This window comes from Vicia villosa, linkage group LG2, assembly GCF_029867415.1.
Source record: "Vicia villosa cultivar HV-30 ecotype Madison, WI linkage group LG2, Vvil1.0, whole genome shotgun sequence".
NCBI lineage: Eukaryota > Viridiplantae > Streptophyta > Magnoliopsida > Fabales > Fabaceae > Vicia > Vicia villosa.
The window spans coordinates 6863303-6890650 of NC_081181.1; the positions used below are offsets into that span (position 1 = coordinate 6863303).

At 34.9% G+C, this 27348-nt stretch overlaps 2 protein-coding genes and 1 long non-coding RNA gene across 7 annotated transcripts; all 3 read left to right on the plus strand.

Annotated features, from left to right (window-relative positions):
• Nucleotides 1-580: 580 nt before the first annotated feature.
• On the plus strand, nt 581-3653 carry LOC131645804 (protein TONNEAU 1b-like). Its single transcript, XM_058916012.1, has 8 exons — nt 581-757; nt 836-968; nt 1342-1430; nt 1527-1646; nt 2467-2600; nt 3039-3064; nt 3148-3304; nt 3442-3653. The coding sequence occupies exons 1-8, from the start codon at nt 671-673 to the stop codon at nt 3491-3493; spliced, it is 798 nt and encodes a 265-aa protein (XP_058771995.1). The 5' UTR covers nt 581-670; the 3' UTR covers nt 3494-3653.
• Nucleotides 3654-10630: 6977 nt separating this feature from the next.
• Nucleotides 10631-13791, plus strand: LOC131648964 (probable protein phosphatase 2C 38). 5 transcript variants are annotated; one of them, XM_058918698.1, is made up of 6 exons: nt 10632-10858; nt 11024-11196; nt 11261-11610; nt 12436-12803; nt 12965-13201; nt 13303-13791. In XM_058918698.1, the coding sequence occupies exons 3-6, from the start codon at nt 11289-11291 to the stop codon at nt 13522-13524; spliced, it is 1149 nt and encodes a 382-aa protein (XP_058774681.1). In that variant the 5' UTR covers nt 10632-10858; nt 11024-11196; nt 11261-11288; the 3' UTR covers nt 13525-13791. The 5 variants fall into 5 exon arrangements, with proteins under 5 accessions (XP_058774688.1, XP_058774681.1, XP_058774685.1 ...); XM_058918702.1 differs by having other exon boundaries at nt 11287-11610; XM_058918704.1 differs by having other exon boundaries at nt 10633-10858; nt 11024-11053.
• Nucleotides 13792-15207: 1416 nt separating this feature from the next.
• Nucleotides 15208-17144, plus strand: LOC131648965 (uncharacterized). The gene is made up of 2 exons (XR_009298187.1): nt 15208-15562; nt 16861-17144. It is a non-coding gene; the product is annotated as an uncharacterized LOC131648965 (long non-coding RNA).
• The last annotated feature ends 10204 nt before the right edge of the window (nt 17145-27348 follow it).

A 27348-nucleotide genomic window follows, 5' to 3' on the forward strand; every position in this document is an offset into this window, starting at 1 on the left:
CATCTTCAACACGTTTCGTAGATGTACCTACAGAAGCAACATTACTTTTTTTGACAGAAAATTGAACCATAATGTGAACAATGCAATGGACAAAGATGATTATTTACCTGAGATTCAATATTCTCTTGCTCCTTTTGATTTGTTGCAACAAAAAAATTAGAGTTTTGGAGTGAAAAATGATATTCATGATGTAGGGTTTTTACGTTGTGGAGAAGTAGTATTGAAGAAAAAATGTAACACTGGGGAGTGATCATGCTGGTTCAAACTATATCAGATATTTTCCGTAGATACATCTACGGAATATTCTGACGCTAAGCCGTTCCGTAGGTGCATCTATGAAAAAATCTCTGAACTAAATTAAATTATATTTTTTCCAACGTTAACTAATTTTAAATACTACTATAGATGCACCTCTGAAAAAATTCAATTTTTGAAAGAAAAAAAAAAATTCCAAATATACATTTATGGAAACATGCAATTTTGTCAAATGCATAAAAGTATCTAGAAGTGAATTGAGAATTTCTCTTAAAAAAATAATAGTAATAGTACTAATAAATAAACAAATATAAGTAAAAATAAAATGGAATGAATAATAATTGGGGATTTGGCGCACCAAGAGAAGAGAAAAAGAAGAAGAAGAAGAGAGCAAAGAGTTTGAAAATCGAAAGCAATGGACGATTACACAAGAGAGATGATGGACCTCAAAACCCTCGTCACTCGCACTCTCGAGAAGAAAGGCGTTCTCGCTAGGATCCGAGTATGTTTTCATTTCTAGGGTTTTCTTATTTAGATCCACAATTTTCAATTTAGGGTTCTTCAATTCTTGTTTTTTCAGGCTGAATTAAGAGCTAGTGTCTTTGAAGCTATCGAAGAAGAAGATCGTGTCATCGAAAAAGATCAAGCTTTGCCTCCTGCATTGTTAGGTAGCTGTAACGATCGTGCTAAACAGCTTCACGCTTCTCCTTCTGGTAACCCCCTTTTTTTATTCTCAATTCACCGTTTTCATACTCATTTTTGTTTATATGCTCTATGATTTTGTTATTTTGCTTTGTATAATTGTTATTTTCACCTAATTAGAACGTAAATTGAGCTTGAATTACTTGAATTGCTTGAATTGCTTGAATTCAGTTATTTATTACTATATATTCGTATACCTTTGTTGTATGCGATCCGACCTTTGCATTTTGATTCGTGTATTCTATTCTGCCTAATTACGAGTTATGTGGATTTATGTTTGGAGATGGGCGTGTTTTTGTAATGCTCGATTTCGATCTAGTATGAAATGTGCTTCGTTACTTACTATTATTGTTTCTTTTTTGGTTTTTGGTATTTACGATGCAGGTAGACTTCTTACTGCACTGGTATGTGAATACCTTGACTGGGCACAGCTCACTCACTCGCTAAAAGTTTATCTACCAGAATGTAATTTGGTAATCGATCGATTTTGTGTTTTATCGTTGTGTTTATTATCTTGTTGGTTTTTGTTCTTGTGTTGCTTTTGACTTGACGTACTTTCTTTCTTGCAGGAGAAAGATTTTTGGAAGTCTGAGTTGAAAGAATTTAGTAGCAAAAATGGATATGATCTTAATAGAAATGGAGACAGCCCTGTGCTCTTGGACGTGCTTGAAGGATTCTTGAAATTTGAGGTTTTTCATTTAGTTGCACTCGTTATGCTATCCTTTAATTATTTGTTACTGCGCTGTTTTTTATGCGGGTTTTTTAGTCTGTTCTGCACTGTGATTATGATGGGTTTTGGATCCTTTAGTAATGGAATCAAGGAATGCATTTTGGATCCTTTAGTGGAGGGAAACATTTTGTTGACATTTCAATGCTCTTCTGATCAAGCTAGAAAGCACTTGCCATGTTTAATTTCATATCGTGTGAGCTGGTCTCCTTGCATCTATGTCTTGTGTTGCATTTAGTATGATAACTCAAGTTTGGCTAGCTTGAAATCCTATTACAACCGGGATTATGTCAAAATGTTGCAGGGTCCTTAGGTTAGGTTGGGTTAAAAATGAGTTTAAGAATCTTAGAGGTGAGATGTTGTAATTGAGACTTTTGAAACTTTATATTTTGAGATTTAGGAAGGGAAATTATTAACTATTATTATTGAGGCAGCGATATAAAGAACCAGATGAGGTTATATTTTTTGTAAATGTGAAAATGGTCTTGAAATTTTAAAGCATTGATGACATGAAATCAGGGATCCTTGACTGTGTGGCACTGAATGTGTATACTTACCCCATGTGACTACAAAACAATAGAAAAAGACATCAGAAATCAGTTGTTTGCTTAGAACGGTACATGAGTTGCTACTTTATGCTGATTATTATACATTTGGGATTTTGTCATTTGACCCGGGCAATAAAGTTAAATAAATGATTTGAAAATTGAAACCACAATTATTAGAATATTTGCAAATGTGTGCTGACTATTGTTTGATTCCATGGTGATATGATTTGATAGAACTTATCCCAAGCAAGGGCTAGTGGTAGGAGGTTTACTACTTCAGAAACTGAGCCTTTGCCAAACTCAGAATCACGGAACACGCGAAGACATTCTTCATCATCTGTTGCTGGTGGCTTACCTCCACTAGGAAGGTGCATAGCTATACTCTGTATCATTTAGTTAAGCTTAAAAAAATGTTTTTAGAGTTGTATAAAATAATTATATCTATTTTCTTTAGATATTTTACGTGAACTAGAAGCTATTTTTTGTTTTGTTAATATTCTAGAAAACGCTGTAGTTCAAAAAGTAGTTTATAGTTTTTATTTTTCAATTATACTCGGTAGTTTTTCATAATAACCAGAAATCCTTTTGTTTCTTCAGACTATGATTATTCCCAGAAGCTTAGAAGTGTTTTTTCCTTAAAAATTGCTTTTTTCATAAAAACTGTTGTTGCAAGTGTGCTCTTATTTCTCTGCAAGTTGGTCTAATATTACCATATTGTTATTTAAATTTATTTATTTCTGTTATTATAACTTCACTATTTCTTTCTCAGTAGAAAATTTTCAACTAACCTATTTGTTTTGTTGCAGGGCTGTTCCTTCATCTCAATCATCCGGTGGGTATTTCCTGTGATTAACTTTTTTAGTAATTTACTTGTATGCATGGAAATTTCCTCTAATTTTCACTCTAAGGATTCAGATAGAAGAGGAGGATCCTCTGGATCTGGATATAGGAAGGATGAGTACAATTGGCGATATGACAATGAAGAACTCCCCGAAGATGTAATTCAAGCATCAAATGCTTTGGAAAATCTTCAATTGGACAGAAAAGCTAGGAATCTAACATCATCTTGGCGGTTCGTTTTGATTCGTTTCTGATGTCATTCTTTTGCTCATACTCTTAAAGCATTCATATTTTTATCACCATCTCAGTAGTTGGTTTGGCAGGAATTCAAAGCATTAACAATAATCTTTCTGTGATTGTATGTTGCAGACACGCTGCTGATGAAACCAGCGAGGACGATAGCAGGTCTGACCATGCTTAGGGACAATTATTGCTTGTATTGTATAACCATATTCTGTTCCTGTATTTTACTGTGTATTCTGAATTTTCTTCCTTCGGTGATGATTCAATGAGCCCGATTTTATGTAAGATTATATATTGTGATATGATTTAGTGTTTTAAGTGAGTTTTTTCCTCTCAAATTTCCCTTTTGGCTCTATCTGAGGATTCTATCTCAAGTGTTGATAATCTTAGCCCATGTTTGCCAAAGCAATGAGCACCTAATTGAGTGTCATATATGATATATATTGTTCAGCATCTAGTGAAAGATGTTTTGCAAGTGAAAGCTTGAACAAAAAGCAACCATGCTTTCCAGGTTCTTTGGTTCTGTATACTTTTGTTGAAGATGTTAGAACATCTGGGCTGAGTCCTTCCATTGTGGGAATACAGATTTGAGATATAACTAAAAAGCAAAGAGTTTGGTGGCAGCAGGCTCATGAATGCTGTCATTGCTTGATTGTTCATATTTTTCATGGTGAATTTTGGCTACTTTTTTTAAGTGGATTTTTTGATAAACGTGAAAACTAGCCTAACATTAACATGAAAACTAGCCTATCTATTAATTATCAATATGATTGCTAATTTTTAACAAGGAGTTTCATTTTACTTCAAACTAACTAGGGGTGTACATGGATCAAAAACCAAACCAAATTGAACCATATATATGGTTTGGTTTGGATCTTAAAACCGTTTTAATAAAACCGGTTTATTTTTTTAAAATCGGTTTACATATGGATTGGTCCGGTTTTAAATTGGATTCTCACAAAAAAACCAATTTTTAAAAAAACTAGTTTTAAACCGGTTTCTCTCCAAACCAATTCAATATGTAAAATTAATTTTATTTACTTTGAATTAATATCAACTTTTTAAACTAATTTGTCACTTAAATTATTTTATTTATTTTGAACGAATATCAACTTTTTAAAATCAATTCAATACTTAAAATCAATTTTATTTTAATTAAGTTAACGTAACTTAAGCTAGTTTAAGTGGCAGTGGATAATATAAATTATTTGGAGATATTTTTTTTATGTAGCAGTAGTTACCAATTACTTTATGATTAATTGTTTAAAATTAAATTGCTAATAACCCATGATTAATAACTAAGAGAAGTGAATATCATAAAAAAAAAACAAAATTATGAAACGTGAATAGTTTGCATAATGTATTACATGTTTTCATTTTCAACTTAGTATTATATAGGTGAGGAGAGTTAGAATTTGTGTTCCGTGAAAAATTTTATTTTCAACTTAGCATCTTATTTGGATTGCAATAAATCAATTTTTTATTGAGTCTCATCATCATATATTATATTAGAAATAACATACTGCAAGCATGTTTCATTTTAATTTAATAAATAATTATTTAAAATTAAATTTTTAATTCAGAATTTATTAATGTGTTATTAGAGAAATTTAACTTTTATCATCATAAGTATCTGGTTAACCATGAAAAGAGACAAACATATAAATTTAATACATAACAAAATCTGGATATCCAATAACTAAACCACATTATTGTTGTGGGTACCGGTTTATATTTGGATAACAAAATGGATATCCGATTTTATATTTTAACATTTGGATTGAGTTTTAAAAAGTGGATCAATTTGAATACTAATTTGGTTATGAATAATCAGTTTTTTTGCACACCCCTACTCCAAACATGATATTATTAGATTATATTATGTAAATGTAGAAAACTTAAGTAAGAATATTATTAGAATATATTGTAAATGGTTGTTCATTATTGTATGAGAATCATTAGGAGATACGATTGATGCATATATAGCAGATTGATGCATATATAGCACTGATCATATTAATGAAAGGCACTATCTATATGCCTTACTAATATCTTGATATTAGTAAGTTTCGCCTCCACTATATGTTCTTTAATTTTGGCATCACTTGGCCCTCGACAATAAGCATTTTGTTAAGCCTTGATGAACTTTTTGGCATCCTCCTTAGTTAAAATAGAAACCTCCATCTTCGTTATGGGAAATAAAATTATCAAAGGAAACACTATTGAAAAAATAAAGAATCACTCTTGCAAATGGCAACTGACTCTTAAGAATGGAGAAAGTTCTCCCAAAAGTCAAGAGACCTTATTTATAGAGGAAGACGAGAAACATATCAAATCACTAGAAATGGGAAGTTGTAAATCAACGACTAGATTTTGCCTAAGAAATACAAACAAATTCAAGTGGACTCAAATACCCTAAGGGAAAGTGTCATACCCTGACCTGCTAGCCTACATCCACAGACCTGAATAAGTCAGCGAAATAATTCAATGATGGGAGAGCATTTAATGCGCTTTCTCCCATTACTTTGGCAACTGTTCACAACCCTCCTAATTCTTGATACGATCAAATATAACTGTTTGAGGTCGACCACAACTTCGAAAGACTTCCCGATCGATAAACGCTCGACAAAGCCTAGAGCCAACTGTTTCAAGCCGATTGAAGGCCCACTCATTCATAAACTCAATGGAGACGATTCGAGGTATATAACCAACACACGTAAGATCCAAGGTACACTTTTCTTATTCCCATTTTTCAGTACACTCATCTTAGAGCCTGAACTAACTTGGGTGTCAAAACTAACTATGTAGATCCACTTCACGCCACCTCATTGGAGATCAACATCGCCGATTCTAAAATTTTACGTCATCTATCAACACCAATTTCAATTTTAAAATAAAACAATTACAATTATTTTATATATATATATATATATATATAGGGGACGACTCAAGTGAGAACACTTGATTATTATGAGAAATGAGAACAATGAATCACGACCATTAAATTTTGATTTGTTGATTTTAATGGACTGAATTGGTTTCTCTTTCTATGATCCTTAATATTTATTTTAAATCAACATAGAAAGAGAAACCAATCCAGTTCATTAAAATCAACAAACCAAAATTTAATGGTCGTGATTCATTGTTCTCATTTTTCATAATAACCAAGTGTTCTCACTTGAGTCGTCTCCTATATATATATATATATATATATATATATATATATATATATATATATATATATATATATATATATATATATATATAGAGAGAGAGAGAGAGAGAGAGAGAGAGAGAGAGAGAGAGAGGACGACTCAAGTGAGAACACTTGGTTAATGTGAGAAATGAGAACAATTAATCTTAATCATTAAATTTCGATTCATTGAAATTAATGAACAAGATTGATTTCTCTTTCCATAATCCTTTTTATTAGTAATGTATATAATCTTCAAGAAAATTAATTCACATTTATATTTTAAGAAACAAAATATTTTTTTTGGAGTAAAATGGAAACTTTTATTACCCAAAACAAATAATACATGCCGATCAAAGATCCAGGCTACCAAACGTTCTAGTCAACCAAAACAAACAGAAAAACACGCATTAACTAATAACCAAGTTTTCTAAGTTGACATGACTCATCAACTCTTTCCTATGGGTTGCTCGGCGGATCACCATAGACTTAGCAGCCTCCACAAGATCACAATCCTGACTATTCTTGTTGAAAATTCTCCTATTTCGTTCCTGCCATATAAGATAAACTATTTCAGCAATCAGCATCTTTAGAATCTTCCGTTTCCATCCCTTTTTCTCTACTTCCAAACTCAGCCAAGTACTTTCATGAGTCCAGTCCCCACATGTTCTTGTATAACCTATCCACTTGAGCATCTTTTGCCAAATATCATGAGTAAACCTGCAAGCAAAAAACAGGTGGTTGATACTCTCATGCTGATCACAGAACACACACATTCCATCAGTAACCACTTGGATTTTCTCCAGTCTATCTTTTGTTGGGAGGCGGTTCCACAGAGCTAGCCACAAAGTAAAACACGCACGCGGCCTAGCATAGTTGTTAGAGATGATTTGCCTCCAATACACTGGGGTTCCACTGTCCCTGAGCTCAATATACATGTCACCAGTTTTATACCTTTGGGACTGCACACTCTTAGCCCAATACACACTAGTAGCTGCCACCTCCTTCAACTTCATTATGCTTTTAATAATCCAGGAGATAGTTGTACCAGCTTGCCAATGAAGGATATCTGCACCTTTTAAGTAGTATGCTCCTACCCACCGGATCCAGAGCTTGTCAGCCTTCATATGCAAATTCCATAAGAGCTTGATCATTGTTGCTTTATTCCAAGTCCTGAGATTAGTCATATTCAGCCCACCTGCAATTTTTGGAAGGCAGACATTGTCCCATGAAACCAGAGCTTTCCTACCTACAGCTGAACCTGACCAAGAAACAAAATATTTAATTTATTGCTTTTTGGAAAGAATGAAAATTGATAGAAAATAATTTTTTAAAGATGATATATTTTATTTAATAATTAGCCTTTGAATAAATATTATCATACTATCACAAATTTAAAAATAATACATTCATCCAACAAATTATTTATTGCTAATATAATTATAAATATATAATTTATTTATATTTTAAAAATAACAATTAATATAATTATGAATGAATAAAAATAAAAATATTTTTATATATTGATTTGCATATTTTTAATATTGTTATATATTTATTATAATCCTTAGTATATTTATATGAATTTTTTTTATAGAAATACTAAATATTTTCAATCGGATATCATTATTTTAAAAATACAACAATTCAAATATTTCATTTCTTAAAATATAACATATCTTAAATTATAAAAAAGTTATATAAATTACAAATATAAAAGATTAGAATGAGAAATCAACAATTACGTTTTTAATTTCTTAAAAGAAAAATTATGATTTTTATCTAAAAATTACTAATGTAATGATATGATAATTAAAATATTATATTTAGTTTTTATATAAAAAACAATTAATATAATTATATATAAATCATTAACGTTGATATTTAATTATATAAATTATTTAATTTTTAAAAACAATGAGAATATTTAACGTTAATGAGAATATTTAACGTTAATTATTTTAAAAATTAAATAGTTAATATAATTAATATAAAGGTTAATTATTAAATAAAATGTATCATCTTTAAAAAATTATTTTCTATAGATTTTCATTCTTTCCAAAAATTAATAAATTAAATATTTTGTTTCTTAAAATATAAATGTGAATTATTGTTTTTGAAGATTATATACAATACTAATAAAGAGGACTTTAATTTCAATGAATCGAAATTTACTGGTTAAAATTAATTGTTCTCATTTCTCACATTAACCAAGTGTTCTCACTTGAGTCGTCCCTTATATATATATATATATATATATATATATATATATATATATATATATATATATATATATATATATATATATATATATATATATCTTCGGGTGTAATTTGATCCCTCCTCATATATATATATATATATATATATATATATATATATATCTTCGGGTGTAATTTGATCCCTCCTCATATATATATATATATATATATATATATATATATATATATATATATATATATATATATATATATATATATATATATATATATATATAATCAAAAGGAAAAAAGGTACAAAAAAGAGAACAAGTTAGCCCTAAAGTTACATGAACTTTAAGAAAGGTATACCTAATCTATTCTTTACAAAATCAATTTGAATATCCAACGGTATGGAATAAAAAATAAGGGTAGAAACTATGCCGAGCGCGAAATTTGCCAAAAAATCAGCACAAGAGTTACCTTCCCTATAGATGTGAGTGAAAACCAAATGAGAAAAGCTAATGTTAGTAATGCAAAAACGCCAACGGTTCCTGAAGAGTAACAGGACAAAATTATGGTTGGATAAAGCTTTGACTACCAAAATAGAGTCGGTTTCCACCCAAAACTTAGTTCAAGATAAAATAAAAAATTAATTTGTTAAAAAATATAAATCATTTAATTTTAATGCATTAAATACTTAAAAAAATTAATTAATTAATTTTAAATTAATTAAATATTTTAATAACTAATTATATTATTTAATTCGAAATAAATAAATATTTATTTATGATTTATTCAAAATAAATAAATAAATATGTGCATATTTATTATGAATTATTTAGTACTCATCGTTAAAAATATTAAAAATATTAAGAACAAAAACTAATTGGTCTAATGATAAATTGATTTCTATTTAAACAAATAGTATTTGGATTCGACACTCCATGCATAAAAATTTAGTTTTTAATTTTAAATTTAGAATTGTTTGTTATTACTATGATTTGTGATTTTTATATATTTTAAATACGAATTATTTAAAAATAAGATTGAAATAAAAAATAAAAAATAATTTATTATTTAAAAATAAAGTTCAACGTACTTTTAAAAAATAAAATTTTTAAAAATTGTTATTTGGATTTGACATTTCATGAATACAAATTTAATATATATTTTTTAATTTAGAATCGTTTGATATTACCACGAACTGAACTACTTTTTCTTTTTCAAATTATACAATGTTTTGACCAATTCATATTATATAAGGAATAAAATTAATTTTATGTAAAAAAAATTATATATAATCTTATGAAAATTTTCTTTATTAATGACACATGAAAAAGAATTAAAAGTAATGAGAAAAATAAATATTAAAAAAAATCATTAATGATAGATTCATAATAAATATAAAGCAATTCGTAATTTAAAATAGTTTTTTTTGGCATACAATACGATTTATAATTTAAAACAAAAAAACTATTAAATAATCATTTTATTTTCTTTTCTTTTTTCTTTTTCCTTTTTTCTTTTTTCTATCTTATCAACCAAATAAAGTATAATAAAACAAACATTAATAATTACCATAATAAATTCATAGGTCAATTTATACCTTAAAAAAACAAAAAGTCATGAGTCAATTGACATACACACAAGAAGATTATGACTCAAAAAACACAATCTCATGAAGTGATATATGGTCCAACCTATTCTCAAAAATAGAAACTCAAAATAAAAGAAGAAAAGGTTAGTTACATTTGTATGAATAATAGAAAATTTCAATTTTCAATTTCCAATATTACTAATTCAAGAAAAGAATAGAAAGAGGAGAAAAAATAGCCTTAAAAATTGGTTAGTTAGAGGTCAAAGTCAAAACCCCACCAAAACATTAAAAAAATAGAAAAACAAAAACAAATCAACCTCAAAATCCAAAAGCCCTTGGAAAATTCCCCTACCACCAAACCAAACCGAGTCAATTTTTTTTGTTTTTCTTGTGTTTAATTCCTTTTTATGACAAACAATTAGGAAAGAGAAAAAGAAAAAAAAAACCATATACCACATACCCTTTCAAATCTACAAATCAAGTTTTCATCTTTCTCAACTCCTTTTCATGTCCAAACCTTAAAATCAATTCCCATCATATCTTCTATCTAAGGTATTATGGAAAAAAAACAATCTTTTTCAATCTATAATACATGGGTTGTTTTTGTTTTTACATGTTTTTGTTGATAAATGTTGATGCATGCCACCTGTTTGTTGATTTGTGAAAGTGAATGAAACCCTCATTCTTGAATTGATTTTGATCTGAAACCTTGTGCAGGTTTTGGACATTGTTGGAAATAACAACAAGGTGTTTGATGGTTTCCACTTTTACATGTTATTATGGTGTCAGTATTGATTAGTAGGCATTTGATTTCTGGAGCTTTTGATAGTGACTTGGGATCAGTAACGTAGATGGTGTAGATATAAGATAGAAAAAAAAAAAGAAACTAGGTAATTTTTTTTTGTATTGTAATATTGTAATTGACTTTTATTTGATGATATATTTGTTGCTCAGTTGTGGTGTGGGTGAGGTTATGTAAGGCATGGTATCGGCTACAATTAGGCGTATCGTGTCACCTTGTTGGAGGCCATCTAGTGAGGGCGATTCTAGTAGGTATGGCGATGGGAGTGGACGTTCTGATGGTTTGTTGTGGTATAAAGATTCTGGAAGACATGCAAGCGGTGAATTCTCAATGGCGGTTGTTCAAGCAAACAATTTGTTGGAGGATCATAGCCAAGTCGAATCAGGACCCATGAGCTTAACTGAAGGAAGTCCTCATGGTACTTTTGTTGGTGTTTATGATGGCCATGGAGGTCCGGAAACTGCTCGGTTTGTCAATGATCGCCTATTTAAATATATCAAGAGTACGTTTTTCTTCTATCTTTGCCCTGCAACATAATTTTTCTTTAACAGCTAGATTATTTTGCCATTTTTTCCTCTGCATTCTTATTATTTTGCGGTATGACTGTGATCTTTAGCTATAGAGGGGTTTTGTCCTTTTTTGTCCACATGTTTCTAAAAGCACAATTTGTTTCAATGTATGATTGTTTTTGGCATCAAATGGAAGATGGATGGGAACGAATTTCAACCAGTGTTATCAAATAGCGGCGCCATGGTCGCTATGGCGGATATATATGGCAGTTTTTGGGCTCGGCCGCAATGGTTAATATTGGCCGATATTGCGGGTTTTTTCGCCATAATCTGCTATAACATTGCCGGTAAAGCGGCAAGTATGGCGGGATTTTGGCTCTCCGCCATCGACAACACTAATTTCAACGGTGATGAACTGATTTTTTGATCAAATAATTTGATCATTGGTTATACAATTTGTTTCATTGTTATAGATTGTCGATGACGGAAAGCCAAAATTCATCCATTTTAAGCCACCATATAACCCCATGGTGCCGCCACCTCTTAAAATTTTGGCAATGCCGGTTGTCAAAAAATCACCATAATGCTGCCATGGCCGATATTTAAAAATACTGACTTGCTTTAAACCTGACACTAGGTAGCATTTACTTGCTTGTCAAAACCAATAGACCAAGACTTTACAGAACTCTTTTTATCTATTAAACTTGCTCAAAATGAAGTCCGAGTAAAGTGGCGTAAAGGATTGATAAATTTCAGATTACTTTTTATTCCTTTACCTGGTTGATATGATTTGTGAATTCTTGCTGATCTAAATGCAGAGTTCACTGCAGAAAATCAGGGAATGTCAGCTGATGTTATCACAAAAGCATTTTTGGCAACGGAAGAAGAATTTCTCGCTCTGGTGAAGAAGCAGTGGCAACTCAAGCCACAGATAGCGTCCGTTGGAGCTTGCTGTTTGGTAGGCGTAATATATAACGGGGAGCTCTATACTGCAAATGCAGGAGATTCTCGAGCAGTGTTAGGTAGATTCGATGAGGCTACAAAAGAGATTAAAGCAGTTCAACTATCATATGAGCATAATGCTAGCCTGGAATCTGTCAGAGAAGAGCTACGCTCATTGCATCCCGATGATCCACAGATCGTAATGATGAAGCACACGGTCTGGCGCGTGAAGGGTCTCATTCAGGTAATATATATATGCATTCATTCAATGCACGTGTTAGCATATTCGGAAAATTATGATTTGTAATTCTAAGTTGATACACACATATGTTTGAGGTCTGTGTTCATGGATGTTTTCTGAAAATCATAGAGTTGTGTCGACCAAACTGTTTATTGATATTGTAGATTTCAAGATCCATTGGCGACGCTTATCTAAAGAAGAAAGAGTTTAACCAAGCACCACTGTTGTCAAAATTCCGGCTCTCGGAACCCTTTGAAACGCCAATCCTTAAAGCTGAACCAACAATACAAGTACAGAAACTAGAACCTAGTGATCAATTTCTTATATTTGCATCAGATGGATTATGGGAGCACATGAGCAATCAAGAAGCAGTTGACATTGTCCAAAGCGGTGCACGCAGTGTACGTTCTAATTCAGTCGATTTTATTTTTCCAGTTCTCAGAAAAGTCTCTTCTAATCTGCTATATTCAATGTTGTTTATCTGATGCTGTGTATTATACAGGGAGTGGCGAAGAAACTTATCAAATCGGCGCTTTGTGAAGCTGCAAAGAAAAGAGAAATGAGATACTCAGACTTGAAAAAGATTGACCGTGGTGTACGGAGACATTTCCATGATGACATCACGGTGATAGTTGTGTATCTTGATTCGCATAACTCTCGAGCTCCCACCGTTTCAGTTAAAGGAGGTGGTGGTGATTTTGGTACTGGTATTGTAAATGGCTAGATTGAGAGTTTTTCTACATAATATATATCAATTGAAGTTCCTCACCATCTCTCATATTTCTCATATTTGTATTTCAAATGTAAATTTTTCTCTTCTCATAGTCCCAGGGCTGGGATAATAGCTTTAACTTTCAAGAACAAATTCCCTCTCTCCCTCTCTCTCTTTGGTTTATTTTCTTTATTTTCCTTTTTCATCAAGCATTTTATGCAGTGTTTGGATTCTTTTTACCATTCATTATTAATTCCATAGAAAATATTATTATTATTATTATTACTCTTTAGACTGGTCCTTACAGAAGAACGAATACAGAGGTTTTCCCCAAGTTTTATATGAGAAATTTAGTACATACATCATGATTGTTCTTTATTATAATATTAAGACATTTCAATGAGACTTGTGAAGGAAGTAAGACTTTTCATGAGTTAAAAAAAACTATTGCATTAGTATTTCAATTCCCCTTATCAATCTTGTGATTATGATAGAAAATGGTAGAATGTCATCTTTTACACTGCTTTCATTTATTTATTTTTGCAGTAAGAAATTTTATTATAAAACTGTTTTCTTTGCAATTTTGACAGATAATATTGTTCTAAGAGAATGGGATAAAATTATTTCAATTTTAAAATCTTACTTGTGAAACAAGATTAGTGACTTGTTGAAATGAAAATATGAAGTTAAGTTATTCTTTGCTAAAAGTAGCGGTTGGCTAAGTTAAGTTAGCTTATAGATTATATCTTATAGTTGATAATTGATGAGTTATAATTTATATAACTTAATTAAAGTGTTGGTAAAATTAGGAGTTCAATTAATTAATAAATTAAAAGGCATTTAGGGTGTTTGATAAAAATATTGGTTCAACTAACTTATAAATATAAAATAACATGAAAATATTTAATACATAATTATTTTATTTTAGATTAAAATAAAAATAAATTATATATATGAAATAACATGAAAATATTTAATACATAATTATTTTATTTTAGATTAAAATAAAAATAAATTATATAGTGAGTTTTTGTTAAAATAACAAGGAAAAAAATGAAAAACTATAAGTTATAAGGTAAAATCCTATTTAAAATGACGTCTGAGAAATAAATTATAAGTTACCAAAATAATCTATAAATTCGTGTCGAAAAGATGGTTATCAAATACGTCTTAATTATCGTAATAAACGATGCATAAATAAAAACATAAAAGGGAATACATTCAAATATGGTTATCAAAGAGTAGCGGTTTGATTGTCCAAAGTATCAGCAGTAGTTTTGAGTGCCTCAACTTGAACTGTAGCCGTACTAACATCGATGGCATCCATGGTCATCTTCAGCATGTCAGCTTGAGTGGGAGAAATTTCTTGAGCAAGGGCCTCCTCTTGTTTGGTAATACTTTCCAACTCCGCATTGAGAGTAGAAGCCTCTTTCGACAACTCCTCAAGCCGCCTCCGTATTTCACAAGACCTGTCCCTCAGTGGGGCTTCAGCTTGCCGTTTCTCACCAATTTTGGTTTTGATCACAGCATCAACATTTCTCTTTACCACCGCCTGTTTGGCTTCAACCGCCGCATCGTTCTCCTGTGCCTTCTTAATCCCATGGTGTTTAGGAGGATCATCAGCATCAGCATCAGCCCCCTGGTGTTTAGGAGGATCATCAGCATCAGCATCAGTATGTTTTCGAGGACGAAAACTCTTTTAGTGGGGGAGAGTTGTAACACCCCATATTTTCTAATTTTAATTTAATTGGAAATTAAATTATTTATTAGAATTATTTTGGTATTTGGTTGAATTATTGTAGGATTATGGATTTAAGGGCCATTGGGCCGGATGGTGAGGTTAGTAGTATGAGGGTGCTAAGTGAGTAAGCCCATTACTAACCATTTTATGTTTTCATAAAATAAGGGAAATATGGAAAAAAAGAGTCAGTACGTGAAAAATGAAAAGTTGGAGAGAAAAGGAAGAACACGTGAAAGAACGAGAGAAGAGAAGAGGAGCAAGGAGGAGGAAAACCCCAAAGCTCAAGGAGAATCAAGAAACTAATTCCAGGTAAGGGGTGATTACTCTAATTATATGGTATTATAATTTTGATGATGATAGGATTGAAATAAGGGATTAGAATCTCTATTTGGGATGTTAGGTTTTGTGAAATTCCAACACTGACATGTATGATTTGATGAATTGACTGCAATTGATGATGTAGTGATGTTACATGGTGTTGTGGTATGTTGTTTGTGCATTAGAATCATGTATTTGGAGTATTTTGATGTTATTGATGATCAATTTCGAAATGGTATGAGTTGGTATGTGTTTGGGATGCATAAAAGTCTTAAAAATCACTTTTTTCAGCTACTGGGTTCGTAGGAACCGGTTCCCATGTGGGAGGAACCGGGTTCCAGTGTTTGTAAACGTTAAAAATGGCATTTTTGGGTCCAGGAACCGGTTCCCATGTGGGACGAACCGGGTTCCAGTACAAAATTCCAGCAGCACGTTTTGAGAACTGTTCTAACTTTAAAAGCCTCTAATTTTCAAACCGTAAGTCCGTTTTAGACGCCGTTTTGGACGTTGTTTCTTAAATTAAATACTCTATGATATAAAGTAAAGAAAACAACAATAACTTGATTTTATTTTGATAATCTTGATTTATTTCGTTTATGACGTGTTTTGTACATTGTGTGCATGATTTGGTTAATGTGACAATGTGGTGATGTTGTAATGATATAACTGTGATTGATGTTATATGTGGAGTGAATTGTATATGATGAATAGGTGATATGGACGTAAGGTCCGAGTTTTGTATCGTGTTTGTATTATTTATTGGGTGATGTTTTACATGTATGCGTGTGATATAATTGTATGAATGCTAAAACTATGCATGCTTATCGGTGATGAATTGGTGATGATAATGAGACGATGTGATACATCGTATTGGTGATGTTGTAAGCATGTTATATGTTGCATTCATTCGCATACATTTTTGGTGATGGATCCCGGTGATGAAATGGATCAAAATGGTGGGCATAATTCCCATTGTGTGGAATTTGTGCTGGTTAAACTGTATCTCGGTGATGAAAAAGATCAGTTGGATGGGTGTATCCCATGTATGGTACCACATGCATAAGAGTCTGCATGGTCTTTGTATAAATTGTGACATGTCAGGATGAAATCCGGTGTTATGATTGTGTTGTGTTATTGTTGCATACTATTGACTTGTGCTTGTGATTGGTATGAATTGACTAATCTGAATATGCTAAGTAGGGTGGATAATTGCTTATGAATTCTATATCGGACGATTTATAATGCTATTTAATTATGATGTAGTCTCACCCTTACTTTAATGATTTCAGATTGAAGTAGCGGCCTAAGCGATCGGTGAGGATGACTCGTAGAGTTTATCCAGTTATGTTGGGTCGTGTCGGTCATGCTCTGATCTTGTAACACTGGGGGACGATAGTCTTAGAGTTTACTAGCGATACACTATTTTGCCATTATTGTATAATGTACCGTTGATTTTATCGGAAATGTTTTATAACATTGTTGAATGAGTTTCCGCTGTGCTGAACATGTATTTTGATATTTTGGATTATTCTTAATAAAGCATGACAAACGACTTGGAGTTTTGTTTATTTTATTAATTGTAACATCCTTGTTGTATAATTACTCTGATTTTTATTATATTTCCGCTGGGGTTTAGAAGGGTGTTACAATAGTGGTATCAGAGCAGGTCGGTCCGTCCGGCCAATTGTTGAGTCTGTTGAGTTGCACGACAGTTGAATACTGTCGGCGTATTAGCCCTTGGTACGCGACATGTGAGTGGATCACTGTCGGTACTTGTTTGTTTTGTTGCAGGGGTTGGTTTGAGCGAAGTGGGGGAGAAGCTTTGCTTCTCGGTTATGTTCACTTGTAAGATGATTGATTCAGTCAGCTGTTGTTGGCAACCGTGCAAGCGTTGTTGGAGTTTGTTGTTTTCTGAATTGAAGGTGACTTAGAATTAGGACTCGACTGGTAGCTAAGTTGGAACATCTGGAAGGAAGATGATTAGAGGTCATTGATGATTATCTGTAGGAGAGGGAAATTAAGAAGTTGCAATGTATCAGCTCTGCTGAGGGGCTGCAAAGTTGTCAGTTGAGTAGCCTTGCGTCTCGGAAGAGGTTCAGCTGCAAGTTGCAAAAAGGATTGCGGTCGTAATGTTTCAGAAATTGCACTTCGACAATGGGATGTGTTGCTCAAGTTATAATAATGTTTGGAAGTGAAGAGATATGATAAGGGGCTATTTGGAATATGATCGAGTTGAAGAGAATGAGTTTTGGAATGAAATTTTCGTAAGCAAAACGCAGGAAAATTGCTGAATAGCTGCAGAACTTCGAAAATTCATAACAGGAGTTCTGGACATCCGATTTGAGTTCCGTTTGAAGCGTCGGAAAGCTAAAGAGATGAACTTTATTATAAAAATGGTTGCAGCAGCTGTAAATATTTAATTGTGACAGGATGATGTTGGAAAGAGGTGAAGTTGCGGTTACGCGTGCTCTTAGAACTAGACTTGTTTGTTGGTACGACACGGGATGTCAGTGTCAGAGTTGAATGGAGTGAAGAAATAATTAAAAGGTTTGTTGAGAAGAAATTTTAGGAATTAATTGTACCATTTGAGGAGTTTTTGAAATATCATTTAAGGTGTCGCTGCATGGCGTCAGTGTTGCAATTTTGGACAACGATTGGAAAATTCATATCTTGAGATTCGAGTGTCTAATTTAAGTGTCGTTTGGGGCATTGCGAAGCTGACTTAATAACCATGATATATGTTGTTATTTGATGTTTAAAACTTGTTTGAAATGTGTTCCAATTATAAAAACAGAGGCGTGGGAATTTTGGGTTGTTGGGAACCGGTTCCCAGATAGAGACAACCCGGTTCCCCATAGTAAAAATCAGAGACGAGTTATGGGAAGCAGCCAGGAACCGGTTCTTGTGTGGGAGGAACCGGGTTCTACTGTGTGTTTTTGGAAAATTGTTTTTACTTTAAAAACCCATAACTTTTTTGAAGGATAGAAAAACACTTAGAAAGGGGGGGTTTGAATAAGTGTAGCTTTAAAAACTTGACAGATAAAAATAAATTGCACAGTTATTTTTATCCTGGTTCGTTGTTAACTAAACTACTCCAGTCCACCCCCGCAGAGATGATTTACCTCAACTGAGGATTTAATCCACTAATCGCACGGATTACAATGGTTCTCCACTTAGTCAGCAACTAAGTCTTCCAGAGTCTTCTGATCACACACTGATCACTCCAGGAACAACTGCTTAGATACCCTCTAAGACTTTTCTAGAGTCTACTGATCCACACGATCACTCTAGTTACAACCTGCTTAGATAACCTCTAAGACTTCCTAGAGTATTCTGATCCACACGATCACTCTAGTTCCTTACAACTTAATGTAATCAATTCTAAGAGTATTACAAATGCTTCTTGAAAGCGATAATCACAACTGTGATATTTCTCTTAACGTTTAAGCTTAATCTCACTAATATATTACAACAGCAATGTAGTGAGCTTTGATGAAGATGAAGATTCTGAGCTTTGAATTTGAACAGAGTTTCAGCAAGTTAATTTGAGTTGTTTTGTTCAGGATCGTTAACCTTGCTTCTCATCAGAACTTCATATTTATAGGCGTTGGAGAAGATGACCGTTGAGTGCATTTAATGCTTTGCGTGTTCCGTACAACATCGCATTTAATGTTATACGCTTTTGTCAACTACCTCGAGCCTTGTTCACGCTGTGTCTACTGACGTAGCCTTTAGTAGCTTTTAACGTTCCTTTTGTCAGTCAGCGTAGCTTGCCACTTGTACTTTCTTCTGATCTGATGTTTGTGAATACAACGTTTGAATATCATCAGAGTCAAACAGCTTGGTGCATAGCATCTTCTGATCTTCTGACCTTGAAGTGCTTCTGAGCGTGATACCATCAGTACTTCAGTGCTTCTGTTCTCTTGTTCTTCTGATGCTTCCATAGACCCATGTTCTGATTCTGCTTCGACCATCTTCTGATGTCTTGCCAGACCATGTTCTGATGTTGCATGCTGAACCCTTTGAGACAAAGCTTCTGAGTGCTGAATTATGCGTACTCTTTATATATTTCCTGAAAAGGAAATTGCATTGGATTAGAGTACCTGTCGCACGCTCGCGAAAAATGAACAGAGTCGCCACCAATATATTTATCCCATAAGGGAAAGGAATACCAGAAAACCTAGCAAAGGAAGGAACAAGGTCTTGCGACCAGAGAATCAAGGTACGGGAGTCGGTTACGCGAGGGGAAGGTATTAGCACCCCTCGCGCCCATCGTACTCGATGGTATCCACCTATGTTTGTTTCTATCTAAAGGGTGTATACTATGTCTATGTCTATATGTGAATGAATGCAAAAGAAATACGGGGAAAAGAAGGATTGCAAGTGTGCTCGTTCAAGCCCCGCGACTTGATGCCTACGTATCCTTTTCAGGAATCAGAGCGCCGTAGTTCGGCTCACGATTTTCTGTTTGTTTTTGTGTTTTTTAGTTGGGCGGAGTTAACGCTCGCGCTCTTGCATAAGGGATCGACCTAGGATGCGATGGAGCGGAGATAACGGTGCCCTTAGGTGCCAAGCAGGCAAAAGAAAAAAGAAATGATTGGTTTGTGTCTTTTAGGGTAATTCCATGATGACGAGAACCTACTACAAGGTCTCGCACCACTTCCTCACTTTTGTTTTAAGTCTGAACATTTATTAGGTTTTTTGAAGTGTTTTTGGTTGGTGTTTTTTAAGGGGATTTTATTCAAGTATTTATTAATGTTTTATGGTTGTAAAAGAAAAAGAATGAGAAAGGGAACTACTCCTAATTTCTACATCTATGTTATTGATTATTCTAAGGGAAAATGAGGAGGAAAAACAATTGAATGGATTAAAATCAACATCAAGAACCAAAGGCATATTTGTCATTTCACAATGCATGGAATATATAAAAGAAAAGAATTGAATCTAAACTATTTATGAAAATACATTCACAAGCATGAAGAAGGTTAATCACAAAACAATTTCATTTTTATTTATGAAAGAAACTAGCTAGAATTATCAAAGGAACAAAATTGCTTATGTTTTTTATGTGAAACACTATTAAGATCAAGGGAATTAAACAAATCAAAACAATTAATAAAATAAAGTGTAATTTCTAAAAATCTAATTGATGGGAAAATGTTTTTGGAGTTTTTTATTTAGAGGTAAATCAATTATCAAGCAAAAAGGAATTCAAAGAAACATTTATTTCTATTTGGGTTTTGTTAGCAGCAGGGGGTGCATAAGCGTTTTAAAAAAATGAACTAAAAAGCATTTGAAGCATAAAACTGGGCCAAAAATGGGGGTGGGGATAGCTGCTCAGCGCAGGCCCAGTGTCAGTGTATGGTGGTGTAACAGCAGGCGAAGGGGGTAGGATCCAGAAAAATAAAGCCCTTGCGCGTGGGAGGCCCAATAGCATGCTCTATTTCATTTATCTCATTCAGACTTTATTGGGATCCTGTTCCATTTAATGTAAACAACATGCATGTGATATAGTTTTTTTTTTTTAAAAAACGTGACCTGCATATATTATCAATAGGTCAACCAGGTTTAAGTTGCTAAAAGACAAACACCCTGCCACAACCAATCAGAATTCAACAGCACGCGAAGCCAATCATTTGAGATATAATGGCGCTACAAAAGAAAGGGAACTGGAGCGAGTAACATGGCGCCACGTAGCGCTCTGCATGGAAACAAGAACAGAACCTCGCCGGGCCTGGTAATGGCGCAACCATCTTCTCCGGCGGCTTCACCGCGCCGGAGACCCTTAACCCGCCCAGAAATAAAAAAGAGAGCCACTCTCCCACTCGGTTTTCCGCGCTGAGTCCGAAAATGCTATTTATTTCCCCTAATTCGGCCTCTAAAATGGTAACTGAAAGCAATACACATAGCCCTATCGTGATGAACAACCATCGGAACACACAGTCTAAGCACCAATGAAAGCCACAGTCCATGTATACCAACTAAGCAAACGAATCTACCATGTTCAGAGGGAATTGAAAGCAAACTCTAGAGCTAAAGCTTTACACACAAGCATTTTAAGCAATCCGAAGCACATGGTATTAGCTGTGATTATATGAGCCTGGCATGCTTGAGAATGATTCAGAAACATACCTGCTTGGATCTGGATTCAGAGCAAACGAACAAAGAGTAGCCTCCTTTCACTCACTCCGTGACTCTTGCTATTGTGAAGATGCCTTAGTCTCGAAACTGGCTGTTGTGGATGAGTCTTGGACTAAGCTGTAGAGAGAGCCTCAAAGTCCCTTCAATATGCGGATGAGATGAAACCGATGGTGCTTCTTGAATCCGAAATTGTGGGGGTGAAGAGTGGAGCTTGGAGATGAGTGTGAGAGAGGGGGGGAGAGGAGAGAGAGAGAGAGAGAGAAGAGAGAGAGAGAGAGGGAAGAGAGAAGAGAGAGAGAGAGAGAAAGAGAGAGAGAGAGAGAGAGAGAGAGAGGGAGAGAGAGAGAGAGAGAGAGAGAGGGAGAGAGTATAGTGATATAGTGAAGAGTGGAAGTGAGTGAGAATGAAGTGTATGAGTTTCTATTTATATGGCCAACCATTGGTTTGTAATTCACAATTCTTGGATGTGGGACTTGGGTTAGTTTGCAATACCTCTTTCTCATTTTTCCAATGTGGGACTTGCAGCACCACTTTTTCCATTTCTCCAATGTGGGACTTTAGTGTGTGTGTAGTGCAATTGTGTGTTGTTTTACTTTTTCTCCTCATGCTGTGGTGCTTACTTTGAACACTTATATCTCAAACCATGGGTTGTTAAATGATGCAAGAATGGTGTCATATCAAAGAGGGCATGGGATAGAACAAGATTGGTGTTGAAAATATCTCAAGATAGGGCTTGGAAGTATGAGAAAAATAGCCTTGAATTCATGCAAATACCACTGTACACGCCCAGCAGCTTGCTGTCACATGCGTATGGCCAGAACGTGACTCTGCGAAGGTGGTACTTTGAGCCTCTCTATCTCGATCAATACATGTCCAAAATCAGTGATACTGGTCTCATTGGATAGAGGACATGGCAAGGAATAGCTTAGAACTGGGCTTGTTTAAGATAGAGACTTGTGGAGGAAGAAATAGGCCTTGACATTTGGCCCACCATGTGTTTGCTGGAATGTGTTGCATGCCCAGAATTCTGTGTCACGGCTGCCTGCAGAGTTTGGTCAGGGTTGGGGCACCACTTTGAAGGCTTGTATCTCACTCAATATTTGCTCAATTGTCCCAATTCTTGTTTATGTGGATAGATGACATGGCAAAGAAGAGAATGATACCAAGTTTGCATTCATAGCACCTCTGTAGGGCTCTAAAAATGGCTGGAGATTTGGCATGCCATGTGTTTGTGAAAATGCCAGGTCATGACCTGACTGGTGACCTGGAATGTGACTTGATTCAAATGAGTTTCCAGCAACTTCACACCACTCTAACTCTTTATACAAGCTTCAAATGAAAAAGTGTCCAACTACAAAGTTGTTCTCCTCCATGAGAGTAACAACTTTGATGTTAGAAACTTTTCCGGAAAATGTCGTTTGCCATGTGTAATCTGGTGCTGAAGTGGACTGCTCAACAAGATTTAAGACATCAAAAATTTTTCTAAGTGTTGGAATGTCTTTTTTTCTATTTTTCCCAACTTTTTGCCGAACTCCCGACTTTATCCGTTCTTCGACTTTTCTTGATTAATTTTCCACCAAAAGTCAATATCTGAATAATTTTCCCGATTTTGACCCAAAAGTCAACTGTTCCGACTTTCCGACTATTGATGAAATTCCCGATTAAATCTCTTCCACTCACATCCAGTCAAACAAACACATCCACACAGTCAGTATGAGAAGTTTTCCACACATAGAAGCCACTTCTGATTAAATGTTGACCAGAAAGTCAACTGGTTGACTTTGGTCAAAGAAACCCTGATTTAGAGAACCAGATGATTTGCAAGCTTGTACCCTCTAATCAATGCCCTGATTTGAAGCGGAGATACACCCCAACCCAGGAGGACTTTAATGATCATAGAGCCACATAATTATACCTCAGTCTCCTTATTTTCTGATCAGAATTCTTTACAATAGAGCTTCTTCTTGCTAGCCTTTGAATAGCGCCCATGATATGAATGCATGAGTATGGATTATGACCTGAGTGATGTATGTACATGAATGCAAAGTCTAAGCCAGTTAGAAGTTAAAGGGTGGGACAAATTTGGGGTATGACAGCTGCCCCTATTTAATCGTCTTATACTCGAAGGTGAGGTTGGCGCTAGCCTTTCGAACATTCGGAGTAGAAGAAGGTTAAATATCAAAGTACCAGAAATTTGTCCTGAAGAAAAGATGGTGTAAGTGTTATCTATATTTTTTCAAAATTGTTTTGATATCTGCTGGGGAAAGAGATTTTTTGTTTTTTCTGATGGAAGAATTTACAGTGGGTAATGGGTTTGAATGGAGATAGCTTATAACGTGGTAGCGGTGCCGACACGGGGTTTTCAAAGAGAATGGTTGATATTTACATGGAAATGATTGGGAGAGAGGTAGGTTTGACAGATAGATAAGGTGACATAGACAATTGTTTTGAGGGAGATACAGACGAGTATCGAAAGAGTGACACATACGAGCATCAAAAGGAGATACAGACGGGTATCGAAAGAATGACACATACGAGCATCAAAAGAGGATACAGACGAGTATCGAAAGAATGACACATACGAGCATCAAAAGAGGATACAGACGAGTATCGAAGGAATGACACAGACGAGCATCAAAAGAGATACAGACGAGTATCGAAAGAATGACACATACGAGCATCAAAGGAGGACACAGACGAGTATCGAAAGAATGACACATACGAGCATCAAAAGAGGATACAGACGAGTATCGAAGGAATGACACAGACGAGCATCAAAAGAGATACAGACGAGTATCGAAAGAATGACACATACGAGCATCAAAAGAGGATACAGACGAGTATCGAAGGAATGACACAGACGAGCATCAAAAGAGATACAGACGAGTATCGAAAGAATGACACATACGAGCATCAAAAGAGGACACAGACGAGTATCGAAAGAATGACACATACGAGCATCAAAAGAGATACAGACGAGTATCGAAAGAATGACACAGACGAGCATCAAAAAGAGATACAGACGAGTATCGAAGGAATGACACAGACGAGTGTTTGAGGGGGGATACAGACGAGTATCGAAGGAGTGACACAGACGAGTGTTTGAGGAGGGATACAGACGAGTATCGAAGGAATGACACAGACGAGTGTTTGAGGAGTTTGGTAGATTGAATTACTGGGGATTGGGATACCAGGTATCGGCACCATGGCTGGAAGAGATTTGTGATGGAGTAGTAGATATCAAGTGAAGTTTATACGGATGACAACTTCTGTGAGGATGCACCATCGGCTTGATTGAGTGATGATTTGTACTATCTGGCTTATGCTTTGTATGCATGCTTGAATTTTTCTATGGCGTAATGATCCACTTTGACGGATATGCTACGCTTTTGAAGATGCAATGTTATATGCAATGAATTCTATATGCAAAGTGCCAAATAAAGGCATTAGTGACAGGGGAGCAAGATCATTGGGGTCCGCTGCTTGCCGTCTTGAAACATTATTGCGGATGGGCGTTGGAAGCCTCATGGTGCCACAGCTTATTGGCGACCGTGTGGAGGGTTAGAACATAGCTTTGCTGGGGAGGAAATGGCTTTACTCGACTTTCCTTACATCCCATGCTATTTGGGGGATCATGAGTTCTTTGGGGGACCATTCTTTGTCTGCCAGATTGAAGGGGAATATGGACTTTTTCAGGCGCTCCATGCTTACCAGTACTGATGAATTATACTTTGGAACTTTCACGTGGAATGATGATGACCTTTGTGACATATCATGAGCCAAGATGATGGCTAGAACCTGCAACCTGCACAGAAAACAACGTTTGGATGCAGATGGCGCCCCTTAGAGCACTTTTATGTTTATGTAACATCATGTCTCGTTTTGATTTTGTGATTATTGCCCCCATGCTTTCAGTGCAATGTTTAATAACGAATTAAATCACATCTCGCATGCGTGAAAATAAAAAGAGAGAAAGAAAGCTTTTGCATCAAAAGATCATTTTATTGATGGAGTGCCTGTGAATAGGCTTCTGTACAAGGAAGCAACTCCTAAATGAGGTAGTTGCGAAAAAGAAAATAAAAATAAAAATGCAAAGAGCGGAATGGCAAAGAGAAATGCTCGGATTTCCATTAAAACTGATATTGCTACAGTTCCCATATCCTCGATCCTCTCAATGCTTTGCTTCAGAAGGGTAATGGTTAGACTGATCCGTCTGTTCTGCCAAGGACGTATAATGGTCTTTGTGAAGGATATTCAGACTGCAGCCTCTCGCTTTTGATCCCTAACTTTTGCCTGGGTCGCCCTTTCGGGTTTTCAACCCAGCGGGATGCCCCTTTTTTGCCTAAGTCGCCTTTCCAGGTTTTCAACTTAGCGGGTTATTCTTCTTCTTTTTTTGTTTTATCCCTAATTTTTGCCCAAACCCTTTTGGTTTGCCGGGATGCCCTTATTTTTGCCTAGGTACGTCGACCTAGCGGGTCTTTTATGCGTAGTATTTTTTGACTGAGTCTGAATTGACTGGAAGCGGAACGTCTTCCCCATCCATCTTTGTCAGGATTAAAGCACCACCTGAGAATGCTTTCTTCACAATGTATGGTCCCTCATAGTTGGGAGTCCATTTGCCCCTTGGATCAGTGTGAATTGGCAAGATCTTCCTTACGACTAGGTCACCTGTGTGGAATTCTCGAGGTCGAATCTTCTTGTCATACGCCTTCTTGATCCTCTTTTGGTACAACTGGCCATGGCAGATAGCAGATAAGCGTTTCTCCTCAATTAGATTGAGATGATCAAGCCTCGTTTGAACCCATTCTGTTTCATCGAGTTTGGCGTCCATCAAGACTCTCAACGAAGGAATTTCCACTTCGACAGGTAGTACGACCTCCATACCGTAGACAAGAGAGAAAGGAGTTGCCCCAGTTGAAGTACGAACCGAAGTTCTATAGCCATGCAAAGCAAATGGCAACATCTCATGCCAATCTTTATACGTTCTAACCATCTTCTGGACAATCTTCTTTATATTCTTGTTAGCAGCTTCGACTGCGCCATTCATCTTTGGCCGATAGGGTGATGAATTGTGATGTTCAATCTTGAACTCTTCACACAACTCCGCCATCATCTTGTTATTAAGATTGGACCCATTATCAGTGATGATCTTGTTTGGAACCCCATATCGGCATATGATCTCTTTCTTGATGAAGCGAGTAACGACTTGCTTGGTTACATTCTTGTAAGAAGCAGCTTCAACCCATTTGGTGAAGTAGTCGATAGCAACAAGAATAAATCTGTGTCCATTCGAAGCTTGCGGCTCTATCCGTCCGATCATGTCTATGCCCCACATAGCAAAGGGCCAAGGTGATGTCAGAACATTCAAAGGAGTTGGAGGAACATGGATTCTGTCAGCATACACTTGACATTTGTGACATTTCTTCACATACACATAACAATCACTTTCAATCGTCATCCAATAATATCCTGCTCGCAAGATCTTTTTGGCCATAGAATGTCCACTGGAATGAGTTCCAAAAGATCCTTCATGAATTTCCCGCATGATCAATTCTGCTTCGTGTCTATCCACGCATCTGAGCAAAACTGAATCATAGTTTCTTTTGTACAGGACGTCTCCTGACAAGAAGAATTTG

What these genes read in the sequence shown, in the direction of transcription:
- LOC131645804 (XM_058916012.1), top strand. Translation starts at nt 671, where the DNA reads ATGGACGATTACACAAGAGAGATGATGGACCTCAAAACCCTCGTCACT. An exon ending in GGCTTACCTCCACTAGGAAG is followed by an intron (nt 2,601 to 3,038) that starts GTGCATAGCTAT and finishes GTTTTGTTGCAG; the next exon opens with GGCTGTTCCTTCATCTCAAT. An exon ending in TCCTTCATCTCAATCATCCG is followed by an intron (nt 3,065 to 3,147) that starts GTGGGTATTTCC and finishes CTAAGGATTCAG; the next exon opens with ATAGAAGAGGAGGATCCTCT.
- LOC131648964 (XM_058918698.1), top strand. Translation starts at nt 11,289, where the DNA reads ATGGTATCGGCTACAATTAGGCGTATCGTGTCACCTTGTTGGAGGCCA. An exon ending in CCTATTTAAATATATCAAGA is followed by an intron (nt 11,611 to 12,435) that starts GTACGTTTTTCT and finishes ATCTAAATGCAG; the next exon opens with AGTTCACTGCAGAAAATCAG. An exon ending in GCGTGAAGGGTCTCATTCAG is followed by an intron (nt 12,804 to 12,964) that starts GTAATATATATA and finishes TTGATATTGTAG; the next exon opens with ATTTCAAGATCCATTGGCGA.